General features: G+C 36.3%; 1 protein-coding gene across 4 annotated transcripts in view; it reads left to right on the top strand.

Moving 5' to 3' along the window:
- NUDCD1 (NudC domain containing 1) overlaps positions 1-18,917 on the top strand; it is an 80,091-nt gene that overhangs the window by 526 nt on the left and 60,648 nt on the right. For 3 of the 4 annotated variants that reach the window (XM_025450244.3, XM_025450243.2, XM_049093355.1), the window contains exon 2: positions 12,061-12,215. In XM_025450244.3, the coding sequence (XP_025306029.1) occupies positions 12,061-12,215 (155 nt within the window). Of the gene's footprint in view, positions 1-214; positions 237-12,060; positions 12,216-18,917 lie in introns of those variants that run through there. The other variant, XM_025450245.3, reaches the window with a different exon arrangement.

Raw genomic sequence — 18,917 nt, 5'->3', positions numbered from 1 at the left:
CCTCGGAGGGCCCCCAGCTCCGGTTTCCTCTAGCGGAGCCCCACGTCACAGAAGAGAAACTCCCGATGCAGTTCAGAGCATTTTCGGTCACACCGGTGCTGTCAGACTAAAGGCATTATCGTAGACAACATCTCTAGAAGATTTTGAGGACAAGTTGATTTAGTACCTACACTTCTGCTATTTTGTGTATCCGAGGCTAGCCGAAACAAATGCACCCTTGTGAATTGTTTTACGAGGTATAATAATAAGCATTTTAGTTGAGGAGCCCACAGATTTGCGTTTTTAATACACACCTCTACTGGTGTTGACGCATGTTGTGAGTGGATCACACATTGAGAGATGCTGATCTAAAGAATTTTATCAAATAAGTGTTTATAAAGTTTGTAAACATCTATTGAGAGCCTGTTTCATGTTTACAAGCTGATATCAAGATGAATAAGATACAGTCTGTAGGGATCCCCGGGTGGCTCAGCGGTTTAGCACCTGCTGCCTTCGGCTCAGGGCGTGATGCTGGAGACCCGGGATCGAGTCCCACATCGGGCTCCCTGCATGGAGACTGCTTCTCCCTCTGCCTGTGTCTCTGCCTCTCTCTCTTTCTCTCTCTCTCTCTCTCTCTGACTCTCATGAATAATTAAATAAAATCTTTAAAAAAAAATAAAAGGTACAGTCTGTAACATAAAAGTGCAGTTGGCTACTTGGAAAGAAAAATATAAACATAATTACAAAACTGATAAAGCAGGGATCCCTGGGTGGCGCAGCGGTTTGGCGCCTGCCTTTGGCCCAGGGCGCGATCCTGGAGACCCGGGATCGAATCCCACGTCGGGCTCCCGGTGCATGGAGCCTGCTTCTCCCTCTGCCTGTCTCTCTCTCTCTCTCTCTCTCTCTCTCTCTCTCTCTCTCGAATAAATAAATAAAATATTAAAAAAAAAAAAAACAAAACTGATAAAGCAGTGATTGGGTTATGTACAGACGGTAATGGTAGTGGTAATGGTAGTGCTTACGTATCTTTGCAGACCTGCCTGGGGATCTGGGAAAGCTTCCTGGAGCTGATATCTTAAGTTGGGTTCTGAAGGATAGGTAGGAGTTGACCGGACTAAGCTAAAAGGAGCTTGGTTTTTCATCCCTTCCTTTCTTTCTTCCACCTCATGTCAGCAAATGGTACCACTGTGTTTCGTTTATGCATTAAAAAAAGCAACCCAAAACTCAGTGGCTCAAAACGGTAAGCAATTACTGTTGCTCACAAGTCTGCAGGTCGGGTAGGTGTTTCTTCTAGTGTTGGCTTGGACTCATTTTTGTGTCTTGTTCAGTTATGCATCTGCTTGATGGCTCTCCTCATCTTGGCTATACTTCCTCACAAATTTGGAGGTTCTCTGGCTACAGACTAGTATAAAATTATTTCAGATGCTTTTGCTTAGCTCTACTCCGTGTGATCTCTCATTAGCCCAGGCTTAATCCAAGAGAAAAGGAGCAGCACACAGGCATTTTTTCAAGCTACTGCCTGGAATAAGTTTGCTGTTGTCCCATTTTTCCAAACAAGTCATATAAGCAAGCTTTAAGGTCAGTATATAGCAAGCTCATAGCAAAGGGCATAGATTCAGGGAGGCATAAAAATTGGGACTATTAGAGCAGGTCTATATATATAGTTGCTTATGTTGGAGTCATGAAGTATTTCTTCTTTTAGTCCCTCTGTTCAGTCTGTCAGCAATATAGTCAGCTCAAGGTTTGACTTCTTGCCTCTACCCTTCTCCAAATCAGTTATATCTTACCTGAACTATAGTTTATTGACTAGCTTTCCCACCATTCCATTCTCCTTCCTTCCATTCCCTGTAAAGCAGTATCATCATAGTTTTTAATTTTCTATTTATTTGATATCCTGTTTCCTCCACTAGACTGTGAGCTCCCTAATATCAGTAATATTTTCTTTTGTTCACTACTCTATTCCTAGTGCTTAGCATTGTAGGTGCTCAATAAATTGAGTGAATGAAGAAGAGAAGGAGTTGTTATTGAGGTCATTCCATTCCTTAGAAAGCAAGAGCAATGGAAAAGAGTAAGTTGTGTGTAGGACACTGATGCAGCCCTGTGTAACTGGAGCAAAAAAATCTGGAGAAGTAGAGACCACTTAGAAAAATAGGTGAGGGCACTGTTTGTCTTGTGGACTTTATCCACACATCTGGGGAGTAAGTCACTGTTTCCCAGACATTTTCTTGGGCCATAATGATTAAAAAATAAAGCTCAGCTGTCAAAGATTTGCCAACTTTTTAATTTGCCAAGGGGAGATGTTTCTTTTTTTTGTTTGTTTCAAGTTTATACTGAAATTCTATTTAGTTAACATATATAGCGTAATACTGGTTTCAGGAATAGAATTTAGTGATTCATTACTTATTATAATGCCCAGGTCACATCACAGGTGCCATCAGTGCCCATCACCCATATAACCCATCCTCTGAACACCTCTCTTCCAGCAACCCTCAATTTGTTCTTTATAGTTAAGATTCTCTTATGGTTTGCCTCCCTCTTTTTCCCCCTTCTCCTATGTTCATGTTTTGTTTTTTAAATTCCCCATATGAGTGAAATCATGTGGTATTTGTCTTGCTATGACTGACTTGTTTCACTTTGCATGATACACTCTAGTTCCTAAGTGGAGATGTTTCTTAAAAACTGATGTCCTCACCCATTCTTTCATAAACAAAAGGATATTTTAACATCAAAAAAGCAGAGAGCAAATTCTCACAATAGTCCTCTAAAATGCATTAGCTTTATTAACTACTCACTAAATGGTCCTTGGTCTCTCCTCTTTTCACCATTGTTGGTTTTGGAGTCTGTGTTTGCGATGTACAGTTGGAGGTGATGAGGTCCCATTTAGGGTTTTAAGTATAGAAAAGAAAGAGATTTAGAGATTGAATGGTTTAATTTTAGATTCTGTGAAGATTGAATTTGGAAGATTGGAGGAATAGGACCAGGGAGACCAGTTTGGAGGCTTTTGCAATCCTTCGTGTGAGGGGCTTGCATTAAGAATTACTACTTGAGGAGGAGGATGGAGAGCTTAATTCTTTTAAAAACTCTTTTCTAGAAATAATGAAGTATGATTGAAGAGCTCCTCTTGGCAACTTGGTTTCTTTTATGCTCCCTAAGGAGTTTACATTAATTCAGCAAGATGTTAGTGACTGGTGTGTGAAGCTGTGCATTTAGGATGTGAGGATGAAGATGTGCTCTGGTTTCAAAAAGCTTGGAGTACTGGTCTATTTTTATTCTCTTGTTTTAAATAATGTTAGTAAATTGTTCTAAAGTTCCCTTTGCTACATAAACTATAGCTGTCAGTCTGTGTATTCCAAAAAATTAAGCAAACAACTCTCTTTTTTTATAAAATTGTGATTGTTCTTTGACCCAGCAATTCTAGTTCTGGGCATTTACCTTATACAGATCTTCCTTGACTTAACGATGGAGTAATGTACAGACAAACACACATCTTAAATTGAAAAATGCATTTAATACATCTAATCTACATAACATCATAGCTTAGCCTAGCCTACCTTAAATGTGCTCAGAACACTTGTACTAACCTACAGTTGGGCAAAATCATCTAACACAAAGCCTAATTTATAATAGAATGTTGAATGTCATGTAACTTATTGAATACAAAGTGAAAACCAGAATGGTTGTATGGGTACGGAATGGTTGTATGGGTACGGAAAGTGGATGAGCTGTTTACCTTCATGATCAGTCACGTGCCTGACTGGGAGTTGTACCTTGCTGCCATGGCCCAGCATCACCAGAATATCCTACTGTAATATCGCTAGCTTGGGGAAAAATTCAGAGTGCAGTTTCCACTTTTACATCCTTGCAAAGTTGAAAAATCCTAAATTGAACCATTTTAAGTTGGGGACTGTCTGTACATATTTTTTTCCTAGAGTCTTCATTCTGTAAATGTCTTTGTATATGTTTTCCCCTTACATTTCACCTAGCTAACTCATAGTCCATTCATTCATCTTGGTTTACATGCTACTTATTCAGAGATTCCTTTCTGGACTATCTAGTTAGAATCTATACTACAGAATCTGTATAAATTAGAATCTGTAGTCTGTTTTCCTATTATACCTGATCATAGACTTTATCATACATTGTAGCATTCAATGTCTATTTTCTCTTTTAAGATTATTGGTTTTGTTAGCGATGGTTCTAATGTCCATATTTAAGTGCTTTACTTTGAAAGGGCTGGAGCATGCCTGGTGATTAATAAGTGATTTTATATCACACATATTAAATAGGCTTATTAGGATAATTGATAATAAACTGCATGTATTTAAGTGTACACGTTGGCAAGTTTTAAAATATATACACACTACTCCTGAAGTCCTCACCATAATCAAGATATTAAACTTTGTTTTCTTCCTCAAAACTTCCAGTGCCCTTTGTAACTAGCCCGCTGTTCCTCCACTTTAATCCCAAGCAACTGTTGCTGTGCTCTCCGTCATTATAAATTAGTTTGCATTTTCTAGAGTTTTATATACATGGAATTATACAGTATGTACTCTTTTTTGTCTCACTTTTACTCAGCATAATTACTTTTAGTTCATGCTTGTGTGAGAGAGGGATATTGAAACCTCTGGCTATCATTGTGGATTTTTTTTCTTTTCAGTATTGTCAGTTTTTACTTCATATATTTTATTTTATTTTATCTTATTTTATTTATTTATATTTTTTAAAGATTTATTTATTCATGAGAAACACAGAGAGGAGAGAGAGAGAGGCAGAGACACAGGCACAGGCAGAGGGAGAAGCAGGCTCCATGCAGGGAGCCTGACGCGGGACCTGACCCCGGGTCTCCGGGATCACCATCTAGCACCAAACCGCTGAGCCACCCGGGCTGCCCATGCTTCATATGTTTTAAAGCTCTGTTATGTTGCATAAACACTTTATCATGTCCTTTTAATAAATTGACACCCGTATTATTAAGGAATAACCTTCTTTATCCTTGTTGATATTCTTTACTCTGAAACCTTATCTGATATTAAAATAGTCACTCAAGCTTTCTTTTGCTAAATCTTACGTATTTATTTCCATCTTTTAACTTTTAACCTGTTTGTGTTTTAGTATTTAACATGTATATACTATTGGCAGAAATAGTTGAGTCTTTTTTTATTCAACTTGACAATCTCTACCTTTTAATTAGACTATTTACATTTGATGTGATTATTGATTTTGTTAGTTTAGGTCTTTCATCTTGCTATGGATATTCTGTTTGTCCTATCTAGTCTTTGGGAAGATGAAATTTTCCCCTTTTTTTCCTAATTTTTCATTCCATTTTTTATACCTTCTTTTGGATTATTTTCTTATGAAATCATTTTTTTAAGATTTTATTTATTTATGAGAGAGAGGGAGAGAGAAATTGAGGCAGAGGAGAAGCAGGCTCCATGCTGGAAGCCCGTCTTATGAAATCATTTTTATCACTCTTTGTTATTTTACTGGTTGCTTTAGGGTTAAGGTTATATACATCTTTAACTTATTACGTAATACATTCAAATAATTTTACACCACTTGTAATATAACACCCTAAAATAGAATACTTGTTTCTTTCTTCTGGCCTTTATGTTGTATTTGTGTTTTCAAAAGATACTTTTGGGACTCCTGGGTGGCTCAGTGGTTAAGTGTCTGTCTTTGTCTCAGGTCATGATCCCCGGGTCCTGGGATTGAGTCCTGCATCAGGCTTCCCACAGGGAGTCCGCTTCTCCCTCTGCCTACGTCTCTGCCTCTGTCTGTGTCTCTTGTTAGTAAATAAATAAAATCTTTAAAAAAGAGAGACATTTTTAAATGCCCTGTGTAGGATTCTATATTGATATGTTTTCTTTTTTCAATACATTTGACCCTTAAATAATGTGGAATTGAAATATTCAGGTCCACTTATATGTGGAATTTTTTTCAATAAATAGTACATTACTGTAAAAGTATTTTCCTTATGATTATCTTAATAGCATGTTCTTTTTTCTAGCTTTATTGTAAAAACACAGTATATAATATACAGAAATATATGTTAACTGTGTTATTGGTGAAATTTCTGATCAATAGTAGGTTGTTAATAATAGTTTAGTTTATAGACAGTCAAAAGATATATGTGGATTTTTGAATGTGCCACAGGTCAGTGCTCCTAACCTTTGTGTGATTCTAAGGTCAACTGGTCTTTAAAGATGTTGCCTGTTACTTTTCTTGTTATTGTTTCTGATGAGAAATCTGGTGTTTTCCAATCTTTATTATTTTTACATGATGTGTTTTTTCTCTTTTATATTGGTTTTAAGCAGTTCGATTATGTTGTGCCTTGCTGTGGTTTTCTTCATGAGTCTTAATAGTTTTAAAGTTTGGAAAGTATTCAGACATTATTTAAAAAAAAATTTTTTTTTAATAATCCGGTTGCCCATTTTTAGGTTGCCGGAAATTGATCCCAGTTCATCAGCGCTCTTGATTTGTATGTTTTTTCAAACATTCTTTTTTTCCTGTGTCTTATTTTGGGTAATTTCTATTTTCATGGTTTTACTTTCATTAATCTTTTCTTTTGCAATATCTAATCTGTTGTTAATCCCATTATGTGTATTTTTTATCTTGGATATTATTTTCATCTTTTTTGTATTTTCATGTCTATTGTTTTGAATGTATGGAATATACTTTAATAACTTTAAATGTTCTGTTCTGCTTATTATAACTTCTTTGTCAGTTATGTTGAGCTTCTATTGATTGATTGGTCTCTTCATCATCAGTTTTGTGTTTTTTTCCTTTTTGCCTGCCCAGTAATATTTGACTGGATGCTAGAAACTGAATTTTACGTTGGCTGGAAGATAGATTTGTGTTCTTATAAATATTCAACTTTATTCTGGGATGCAATTGAGTTACTGGAAACAGATTATTCATTTAGTGTTTTATGATTCGGTAGGCTGGTCTGGAGCAGTGCTCAGTCTAGGGCTAATATTCCCCACTAATGCAACAAAAGTTTTCTGTGTACTCTACCCATTATCTCATGAATTTAGGTATTTTCTTCATTCTATCTGTTGGAACAGTCATGGTTTCCAGCCTTGTGTGAATGCCCAACACTTTCCTCTTATTCTAGAAGAGGTAGAAGAGAATGGAATAGTAAACAACTGTGTGAGAATTAACCTTGGACAGGAGAAGAGAAACAAGAAAATCAACAGTTGATTTTCTTCTGTGTGTTATATAGCAAGTACTTTACATGTTTTAAGATTAAGCTTGTCAATAATTTTTTAGGACAAGTATTACTAATTTTCATTGAAGATGAGGAGATGGGATAGAAAGGCTAGTAACTTAATAAAACTACTTGACAGTGACCAAGCTGACTCTAGAGCTCATCCTTTTTCTAATCTGTGTGGTCTCTACCAAGCTGACTCTAGAGCTCATCCTTTTTCTAATCTGTGTGGTCTCTTTGGGCTATTTTCTTCAGAGGAAGGAGATTAAAAGCTGGTGAAGAGTTGGGCTATAGTCAGGGTAAAGGGTGAAAAGAGCTATGTAATTATTGGATTTGTGTAGAGTTAACTGTAAAATTTCTATCTGCACTTAGGGTAGAAAATATGGGGTAGAGAGGTAGATGACCATGTTAATTTGTGCAGAAACATTATATAAAATAGGTTAGTGGGAGTAGTGCTCCAAATTCAGTTCTTTTGTTCTGTAAATCTTGTTACAAAACTCGTAACACAGACTTGTACAGTAGTTATACCCTATCCACAGTTTTAGTTTTGCTATCTGCAGTTTGAGTTACCCATGTCAGCTGTGGTGCAGAAGCAGATGATCCTCCTCCTGATGTATTGTCAAAAGATAAGTAGTAGCCTAACACTACATCACAATACCTATGTCATTCCCCTCACTTCTTGTCATCACGTAGGCATTTTATCATCTCCCATCACCAGAAGAAAGGTGAGTCAATAAAATATTTGAGAGAGACCACCTTCATGTAACTTTTATGACAGTATATTGCTATAATTGTTCTATTTTATTATTAGTTATTGTTAATTTCTAAGTAGGCCTAATTTATAAATTAGACTTTATTATTGGTAGGTATGTATAGGTAAAAACAGTATATATAGGACTTAGTACTATCTGGTTGCAGATAAGGGGGTTGGCGGGCTACTGAACTCTTATTTTATGTCTTCATATGCAAATAGCAAGCTCAGGAACTAGGCGAAAAGAAATGGTCTAAGAAGTGGCCTTTGTAAGTTAACATTTTAATGTTCTTTACCTCTACCTCCACTTTTTTAAAACTATTGTACTTTGCTATAGGTATTAGAATGAATCATATTTAATTGGTGTCAAAAGTGTTGAATATTGGCAATTTCATATTGTTCTACATAACAATATATTTTGAAGGGACAAGAAGCAGTAATTGTAACCATTGTTAATACCATTACAAGGATCATCTCTGTTTTGTATTTACTATATATTTATATGTATGCTCAATGCCAAGCACGGTACATGTAGTAGACCTTCAATAAATAATTTGCACATGAGAAACTATAAGTTTTTGAGGTTTCATATATGTTTTATAAGAAATTTAGGTAAAGATTAAGGAAGACCTTCTTCTTGTTGTTGGACCCTAAGTTCTTTTTAAAAGACTAAAAGAAAAAGATTTTCCAGCAAAGCTCTTTTATTTCCATTGCAAGATAATATTAAATAGTAAAATATTTAGTACTATGGCCTTGTTGCCTTTTTTTTTTTTATTAAAAGATTTTATTTATTTATTCATGAGAGACACACAGAGAGAGGCAGAGACATAGGCAGAGGGAGAAGCAGCCTCCATGCAGGGAGCCTGATGTGGGACTTGGTCCTGGGACCCCAGGATCATGCCCTGAGCCAAAGGCAGGTGCTCAATTGCTGAGCCACCCAGGTGTCCCTTAGTCTTCTGTTAAAGAGATTTCTCTTCTTCCACCATCTCCAAGATCCCAGCAGAGATTTGAGACTCCCTGCGCTCTGCCTCCTTTCTTAGGAGGCTCTACAACAGAGCTCCGCCAGTGGTTAAGTTCATTACATTATGGACACTGCTTTTTCCTTTCGGTTCTGCCTCTCCTTTTATAAACTGAAGATGGTTGACATGAAAAATCCAATGAAAACTTTAACTTTCTCATTTGAGGCCAGAGATGCAGCTTTTTCTATGCACTAACAAGCTTTTACAAAATATTAAGTGTGTAATATGCCCTATGTTCATTTCTGTGTCCTAATAATTTAGTAGATTATCTTGTTGGAACGCAACAACAAAAGACTTAGACTATATCACAGTCACCTAACAATGGTTTTCCAGAACCATAGGTTCACAGATGAGAATTTGTAATAAGGCAGAGGGATAAGACGCCTCTGGCTTGTTTGTGATTGCCCAGGGTCTTTGGCACAAATATGAAGAAAATGTATTTGTTGAATCATTCTCTACTATTAGTACTTTGGGCTATTATGTTACCATGCACATTTCTTGCAGTATTGAATTTCATCCACACCGTGGTGCTAGAAAACCAAGAATTGATGTTGATGTTGCTTCTCTCCTAATCAGTGGAATATGTATTTCTAAGTGTTCCTTATAAAATAAATACTTCCTTGAATTATAAGTAGCAGTTTCTTCAGCCTTCATCAGATCCATAATAAAATTACGATTTTACCCCTGAGATGCCTCCAAACTTCAGTCAGGCATCCTTTACCAAGATGACTGCAATAACCTCCTAATGGATCTTCCTGGTATTAACCTTAAAAATAAAATTGGCCAAGTTATTTTATCAACAAAATGGATTTGTTTGGAATATTAGAGAATTGGAATTCGGGACCTGCAAGCTGCAGTAAAACCATCAGCAAGCCCAGCAAAGAAAGGAGAGGGATGTTATTTTATGGTGAAGATGGAAGAAGTTGGGAGGGGTTGTTTAGAATGAAAGTTCACTGGAGAAAAGCAAGAATACAGGGTAATGTTGAATTCTCCCTAGCTAAATTGCAGTGTAGTCCCATTTCTTGTAGGAAATGCAATGTACATCTTTTCCCTGTGGCAGCCTGTAATTGATGATTCTTTCCTATTGAATATTCTTCTGTTGGGGTCTGTAATTAACAGTTCTTCCTATAATTGATGTTGAGTGCTAGGGTTCAGCCTCCTAGCCTCTCCACTGTATTTTTAGTGAATTTCCTTTTATTAATACTTACACTGGATTTTACCTTGCTTTGCTTCAGTCTGTTTTACGTGTTGTAGTTACAAGTAATCTTTTATAAATTCAAATCTGAACTTTACTCTCCTGCTTAAAAAACTTAAATGAATTACATTGTTTATTGATAAAGATGAGGCCTTTCAGGATCCAACTCCTGCCCAGTTTTCTAGCTTTGTTTATCTGTAGCCTTTTCTTGTACAGATCTTCATGGTGCTTTGTATTTCAGACAGTTTGGCCTTCTTTTGGTTCTTCAAACACCAGTTTTTCCTCCTACTTTGCCTGCTTTTCGTTCTGTGTGTGTGTGTGTGTGTGTGTGTGTGTGTGTGTGTGTAGGTATATTTCTTCATAAGGTAACTCTGTTTTATGCTTTCTAGCTGGGCTCATATTTCTGAAACTTTTATCAATTCCCCCACTCCATAGATGAGTACCCAGTGCTGTTTCATTACATGGTACCCAGTAATTTTTCTTTCCAACCTTTATTACAGTTTCATTATATATTATGTGATTATATTTGACTAATGTCCATTTTCTCACTGCATCATGAGTACCAAGAGGGTAGAGTCTGTGCTCTTTGCTCAGTATATCATTGGTGCCTATTGAAATATTGCTGAATAAATCACTGAATGAATATAAAACAGGTAATAGAAGTTGGAACAGAGGAACATTATGGAAAAAAATACTTGAAATTAGAATATAGTAGGTTGAGGGTTTTTAAAATTTCTTTTATTTACAGTAAATTGAGTTTTATATTAAGGTAAGGTGTTAGCCCAGCATAATTTACTTATGCTTTTCCTGTCAGAGAGGAAATAAATTCTAAGCTATGGACAACCCTGAACTATAAGGTTCCTATCTGGATGTGTGGGGAAGAAAGAATGGGAAGCAGAGATTATTTAATAGATTAAATAGATCATTTAATAGACATTTAATAGGTTAAATTTATGTAAGTAGCTAAGAGAGTAGATCTTTTTTTTTATTTTATTTTTTTAAGATTTTATTTCTTTATTCTGAGGAACACAGGTAGAGACAGAGGCAGAGGGACCCTGGGATCACACCCTTAGCTAAAGGCAGATGCTCAACCACTGAGCCACCTAGGCGTCTCGACAGTAGCTCTTAAAAGTTCTTATCATAAGAAAAAAATAACTATGAGGTGATGTGTTCATTAACTTACTATGGTAATCATTTCACAGTATGTTCATATATCAAGTCATTATCTTGTACACCTTAAACTTGTACAATGTTATATGCCAATTATATCACAATAAAGGCGGATAAAAGTAAAATAAAATTATGGAAATTGCTAATATCCTAGTGGAAAACACTGTTCTTTAACTAGGAAACCTTGTTTCTATTCCAGGTAGAATATTTTGTTCTGTACCCTTGGGAAAGATGTGATAAGACATTGGAGAAATCACCATTTGTGCTTACAGTTATTTCCATAATTGTGTAATGAAATAATAAAAACATTCTCTTTATTTCTTAATGTGTTGTAAAAAAAATGAATGAGCTATAATAGAGGTAAAAGCATCTTAAAAACTATAAAAATTCTCTATAAAATACTTAATATTTACCCAAAAGACAGGATATCTTCAATTTTAGAGTTTCCCTGTTCTTTTTATTCGTAATTACAAGGAAGAAGTACCTAAAAGAAAAGAAGATAATGGCATGAAAATCCCTGTCTTTAATGGCCATTGTCAGGGATCATTCAGTTTTATTCATCGTTTATCCTCTATACACAGTGCCTAGAAATTGTTTTAGAATGAATAATATGGTGACTATGTCTGGAAGGGCTTTGTGATTAGCATTATGTGATTTCTTCACCTTGTAAGCATTCTGTGGAAAGAAGTAATCTGAGATGAACTCTGTGATGTTTATTTTTATTTTTCTTATATTTCAGCTGTGGCAGAAGTAAAACTTCAAGATGATCAATATACACTGGAACACATGCATGCTTTTGGAATGTATAATTACCTACACTGTGATTCATGGTATCAAGACAGTGTCTACTACATTGATAACCTTGGAAGAGTTATGAATTTAACAGTGATGCTGGTAAGAAAAATATCTGTAATATTAGGATTTTCCAAAAGTTTGATTCTTAATTTTCATTCTTAATCTGATATCCAGAGAATTGAGGTACACAAATCTTTAATATATGGAATCCTTCCTATTATTAATCTATGTAAGGGTACATTCTGTTTAATTCAGTTTTAATTTTTCCCTTTGTTCCTGTTACATTTAAGTATTTCCCTCAACTCCCACCAATGAACAACTACCCAGTAATTTTTCTTTCCAACATTTATTACAGTTTCATTATATATTATGTGATTATTTGACTAATGTCCATTTCCTCACTGAATCATGAGTACCAAGAGGGTAGATTCTGTGCTCTTTGCCCATCATTATATCATCATTATATATATGGGTTTTATAGATCAATATTGATGTTAACTGTTCATGTCTGTTTTTTTCTAATGTGAAATATTACCCCTCACTATGACAGTGGATTTTTTCCTTTTAATTCTTTTTATATATATATATATGTGTTTTTAAGATTTTTTTTTTGGTTTATTCATGAGAGACACACAGAAAGGCAGAGACATAGGCAGAGGGAGAGACATACTCCCCACAGGGAGCCCAACGTGGGACTCAGGAGCCCAGGATCATGCCCTAAGCTGAAGGCAAATGCTCAACCACTGAGCCACAAAGGCGTCCCTCTTTTTATATTTTTAATTGTGTTATTTGTGGCACAAACATTTTGTCTGCTATGGATTTGTCCTTTTAGCATTATGAAATGCCCCTCTTTATCTCTGGGAATGATTTTCGTCTTGAAATCTTACATAAATATAGTTGTACTGGCTTTTTTTTTTATTAGTGATATTCATTTTTTTCTATCCTTTTTCTTTCAGTTTATCAGTGTTGTTTTTAATCTAACGTCTTAGACCACTCAGCTATCCTGACATGACAGTGTCGTTATTTTTAAAGTGTGTCTCTTGTAAACAGCATATAGTTGGGTCTTGTATGACAATCTGTCCTTTAATTGAAGGGTTTAGTACATTTATGTTTAATGTAATTACTGATATGGTTGGGTTTATGTTACCATTTTGCTTTCTTTTCAGTTTGTCCCATGTTCTTTGTGTCTTTCTCTGTTCCTACCTATTTTTGTATTAAGCAAATTTTCTTAAAGTTCCATTTAATTTTCTCTTTTGGCTTTTATCTAAACCTGTTTGTATTGTTATTTTTTAATGATTAATGTACAGTTTATAGTATTTATTCTTAACTTATAGTTTGCCTCTAATTAATATTATTTTACTATAAAAACTTTATAATAACATATATTCTTTTACTTCTCTTATACTCTTCAAGCTATTTTTGTCCTATATTTTACTTCATATGTTGTAAACTCCACAACAGATTGCTAGTGTATTTGCTTTAAACAGTCAGTAGTATAATAATAGCTTCCTAACTATTCCCTGCTCCTTCTAGTATGGTTCTGGATTGCATCTACAGAATCATCTGATTTTTTTTTTTTTTTTTAAGATTCCACATACTAAGTGAGATCATACCATATTTTTCTTTCTCTGACTCATTTCATGTTAGCACAGTGCCCTCAAGGTGTATCCATGTTGTTGCAAATGGCAGGATTTGGCAGCCTGGGTGGCTCAGCGGTTTAGCACCGCCTTCAGTCCAGGGCGTGATCCTGGAAACCCTGGATCAAGTCCCATGTCAGGCTCCCTGCATGGAGCCTGCTTCTCCCTCTGCCTGTGTCTCTGCATCTCTCTCTCTCTCTCTCTCTCTCTCTCTCTCTCTCTCATGAATAAATAAAACCTGTAAAAAACAAAACAAAAAAAATTGCAGGATTTCATTCCTTTTTATGGCTAAATGAAATACTGCATTGTGTATATAACACGTTTTCTTTATCCCTTCATCTATTGATGGAGACTTAGGTGTTTTTTTGTTTGTTTTTTTGTAAATATTTTGGCTATTGTAAATAATGCTGCAGTTAACATAGGGGTACATATATCTTTTCAAGTTAGTGTTTTTATTTTCTTCAGATAAATAGCCAGAAGAGGAATCACTGGGTCATATAGTAATTGTATTTTAAATTTCTTGAGGAACCTCTATACTGTTTTCCACAGTGGCTTCACCAGTTTATGTTCCTACCTACAGTGCACGAGGATTTCCTTTTCTCTACATCCTCTCCAACACTTCTTACTTCTTGTCTTTTTGATAATAGACGTTCTGTCAGGTGTGAGGTGATAATCTCATTGTGATTTTGATTTGCATTTTCCTGGAGTAGTGATATTGAGCATCTTTTCATGTACCTGTCGGCCATCTATGTTATCCTCTTTGAAAAAAATGTCTGTTCAGTTCCTCTGCCCATTTTTTAATCAGGTAATTTGTGGGGGTCTTTGGTGCAGTTGCTAATTGTATAAGTTCTTTTTATATTTTGGATGTCTTATTAGGTATATGATTTGCAAATATTTTCTCTCATTTCCTAGGTTGACTTTTCATTTTGTTGATCATTTCTTCTGCTCTGCAGAAGCTTTTTTAGTTTGATGTAGTTCTATTTGTTTATTTTTGTTTTTATTGCCTTTTCTTTTGTGTCAGATTCAAAAAATTATCGTTAAGACCAACGTCAAGGAGTTTACCACCTATATTTTCTTTTGGGAGTTTTATGGCTTCAGGTCTTACATTTAAGTCTGTAACCTATTTTGAGTTTATTTTTGTGTATGGTATAAGATAGTGGTCCAGTTTCATTCTTTTGCATGTGGCTGTCTGGTTTTCCCAGCACTAGTTTGTTTTGTTTTGTTTTATTGAAGTTTGATTTGCCAATATATTCCCAGCACCATTTATTGAAGAGACTGTCCTTTCCCTATTGTATATTCTTGGCTCCTTTGTTGTACATTAATTGATCATATATGTGTGATTTTATTTCTGGATTCTATTCTGTTCCATTGGTATTGAATTCCATACTGTTTTGATAAACATAGTTTGGTAAAGTAGTTTGAAATCAGGGAACATGATGCCTCCAGCTTTCTTCTTCTTTCTCAAGATTGCTTTAGCTTTTTGGTTTTGTTTGACTTTTGTTTTTAAAGCAAAAATAAATAAACTTTATATATTTATTTATGAGACATGCTGAGACATAGGCAGAAGGAGAAGCAGGCTCCCTGTAGGGAGCCTGATGCGGAACTTGATCTCGGGGCCTGGAGATCACAACCTGAGCCAAAGGCAGACGCCCAACCACTGAGCCACCCAGGTGTCCTTGCTTTAGCTTTTTGGAGTCTTTTGTGGTTCTGTGCAAATTCAAGGATTGTTGTATTTTTCTGAAAAATGCCATTGGAATTTTGATAGGGATTGCATTGAATCTGAGGATTGCTTTGGGTAATATGAACATTTTAATAATATTGGTCCTTCCAATCCATGAGAATGAAATATCTTCCCATTTATTTGTGTTTTCTTGTAATTTTTTTAAGATTATTTAATTATCTATTCATGAGAGACACAGAGAGGTAGAGACCTAGGCAGAGGGAAAAGCAGGCTCTCCCCATGGGCATCCTGATGTGAGACTCCATCCCAGAATGCCAGGATCATACCCTGAGCCACCGCAGGCATCCCTTGTAATTCTTTTTATTAGTTTCCTATATGTCCTTCCAGAGGTGGTTTGTTTTTTCTGTGTGTCTGGTTTTTTTTTTTTTTTTGGAAGTGTAAGCCCAAAGTGTGTGTGTATATACATATATTTTAAAGATTTTATTTATTTATTTGAAGGAGAGCATGCACATGTGAGCACAAGCAGGGGAGGAGCAGAGAGAGAGAGAATCTCAAGCAGATTCTACACTGAGTGCAGAGGCAGACATGGGGCTCAATCTCACGACCCTGAGACCATGACCTGAGCTGTAACTAAGAGTTGGACGCCTACACACTGAGCCACCCAGGCACCCTGTGATGTATATTTTAAAAATACAAACTCTTCATCTTGGTATATGCAGTTTATGGTGCCCTTATCTCCAATCTTTGTTTTACCATTTTGTACCCCATACCCCAGCAATACCAAAGTCTTACAGTTCCCAAGAGATGCCCTGTATCCTGTTACCCTCAGCCAGTTTCCCATGTGATTAACTCTACTTGGTACGTTCTTTCTTAGTTCTGTGTCAGGTTGCCTCCCAATGTTTACTTAAGTCTCAGCAAAGCATCTCATCTAGTAAGCTTTCCTTGACATCCTCCCTTTGTTCCTCCTGGAATATTCAAACCATTGGCTCTCAGATCTGTGTGGACTTTGAATTCCTTCTAGGCCAGGGGCTGGTAGACCTTTTCTGCATAGGGCCAGATAATTAATATTTTAGTGTTTGTAGGCTAGACAGTCTTATGTCACAACTGCTCAGTTTTACTTTAGTAGTGTGAAAACAGCATTAGACAATATGTAAATGAATGAGTGTGACGGCATTCCAGTAAAACTTTATAAAAATAACATTACTTGGATTTAGCTTATTGACTGTAGTTTGCCAACCCTTGATCTAGGCCCTGGGTTTTTCTTATATTTCTATAATCCTGCCGCCCAGCAGGAGGCTCGGTCAGCATAATTGTTGAAATAATAACACCTGTTTGAAGTTTGTTCTTATCCTTTGGAATTGACTTTGCATTCATTCACTGATTCATTTATTTGAGAAAGAGTGAGCAGGATGCCTGGGTGGCTCAGTGGTTGAGCGTCTGCCTTCAGCTCAGGTCGTGATCCTGAGGTCCCGGGATCGAGTCCCACATCGGGCTCCCTGCATGGAGCCTGCTTCTCCCTCTGCCTGTGTCTCTGCCTCTCTCTCTGTGTCTCTCATAATAAATAAAATATTAAAAAAAAAAGAGAGAGAGAGAGAAAGAGTGAGCGTGCATGCGCATGGGAGGGGGGCAGAGGAAGAGTGAGACTCTTCAAGCCAACTTCCTGCTGAGCACAGAGCCCTACCTAGAGCTTGATCCCAGAACCCTGAGATCATGCTCTGAGCAGAAATCAAGAGCTAGCCGCTTAACCAACTGAGCTACCCAGGTGCCCTGGCTTTGCATTCTTTGTAGAATCTTCCTTGTATTGTTCAGGTTCAGGCATGAGTCTTTGGTTTGTTGAGATTATTTACTGAATGATAAATATTTATTTTTCTTCCACAAACATTTATTGAATGCCATTATGTGCTTAGTAGCCACATAAACAAATAAACACATGATAACATGTAACAGTGGAAGTAGGGATAAGATTCAGACATAGTGTGGAGGAGGAAATGATAAATGTTGAAAGATGAAGTGTTCAGAGAACTTTCAGAGAACATGTTACCGGAGTAGAATTTTGAAGGATCAACTAGTTGCTATGCAGATTGATGCAGTTGTGCTGCACATCACTTAGGAGGTGTATTCAGCAAACTTCCACAGGCATGTGTGTGCATTACAGGTACTCTAGATTGATTTGCTGAAACACAGAGTATGTATGGAAAGACCAGTAGTATGTAGTCTATGGTTGGTGAGGATGATGGCAAGGTGGGCAGAGGCCAGGTTTTGAAGGGCAGAGGAACAGTAATATTATTCTGTGTAAAGCAAAGAGAGATGTTTTTTTTTTTTAAGATTTATTTATTTATTTATGATAGACAGAGAGAGAGAGAGAGAGAGAGAGAGAGGGACAGGCAGAGACACAGGAGGAGGGAGAAGCAGGCTCCATGCCGGGAGCCCAACGCGGGACTCGATCCCGGGACTCCAGGATCGCACCCTGGGCCAAAGGCAGGCGCTAAACAGCTGAGCCACCCAGGGATCCCCGCAAAGAGAAATGTTAAAAAGAAAGATTGATTCTTTTATTTTAGTGCAGTGCTTGGCTTGGGAGAGGGGTGTGGATAGGGTCACAGTTTTGGGCCAGAAGGTTGGTTTTATCAGTTCACTTGTTGGTAATCATGATTTGGTATATTAATACCAATTTAAATCACAAGATTGATTGGAAATGTGGAATGAAAGTGTAATGATAGCATTTGAAATACTATAATCAGTATGGACTGAATATAGTTTTCTTCTCCCATTGGAAAGTTTTCACAGGAAATCAAATACTGTAATTTTATTAAGATAGCTTATTTGAATGGAATCAGGGTAAAGATTAATGTTTTTGATCCCTATTTCTGACCTATACTCAGGCTTTTATGGACATCTTAGAATAACTAGTTATAGTTCCTTATTTAGTTTAGTCTCTCTTTACCTTTGGGCTCATTAAGGATGCAGTATACACGTACACTCCTATCTACTTGGATAGTGTGTACCTATGAGTCAAATGACCTTTATGCATACATGTGCAGTGTATTCTCTATACATGATTATACATGTCCATATGCTATATATGCATAATTTGCATTTTATTGTGTCTTTTAAATTTAAGGGCTTATGTTTTTTAGATTCTGTTATGTTTTGCTTGTTAGGAAGACAAATCTAAAATCTGGAAATTCTCTAAGAATATTGACTTAGAGAGCCTAACTTAGTCACATAGTCTAATTCATACTATTCATTCAACCTTCAAAATATGTACTGAATACCTAACTATATGTTACACATTGTCATAGGCACTGGGAATACTGCAGCATACAAAATAAAGTCTCTTCTAGCTTATTAATTCACAACAGAATATGAATGACAATTGACCCTTGAACAATACTGGGAATCTGAGTGCTAAGCCCCTCCCCCCATTGCACAGTAGAAAATTTGCAGTAGAAAAGTACAACTTAATAGCTTACTGTTGACCAGAGC

The sequence above is a fragment of the Canis lupus genome, chromosome 13 (genome assembly GCF_003254725.2).
Source record: "Canis lupus dingo isolate Sandy chromosome 13, ASM325472v2, whole genome shotgun sequence".
In the NCBI taxonomy this organism is placed as follows: domain Eukaryota; kingdom Metazoa; phylum Chordata; class Mammalia; order Carnivora; family Canidae; genus Canis; species Canis lupus.
Note: the sequence above shows the minus strand (reverse complement) of the source record. Positions and strands in the feature narration are given on the sequence as shown.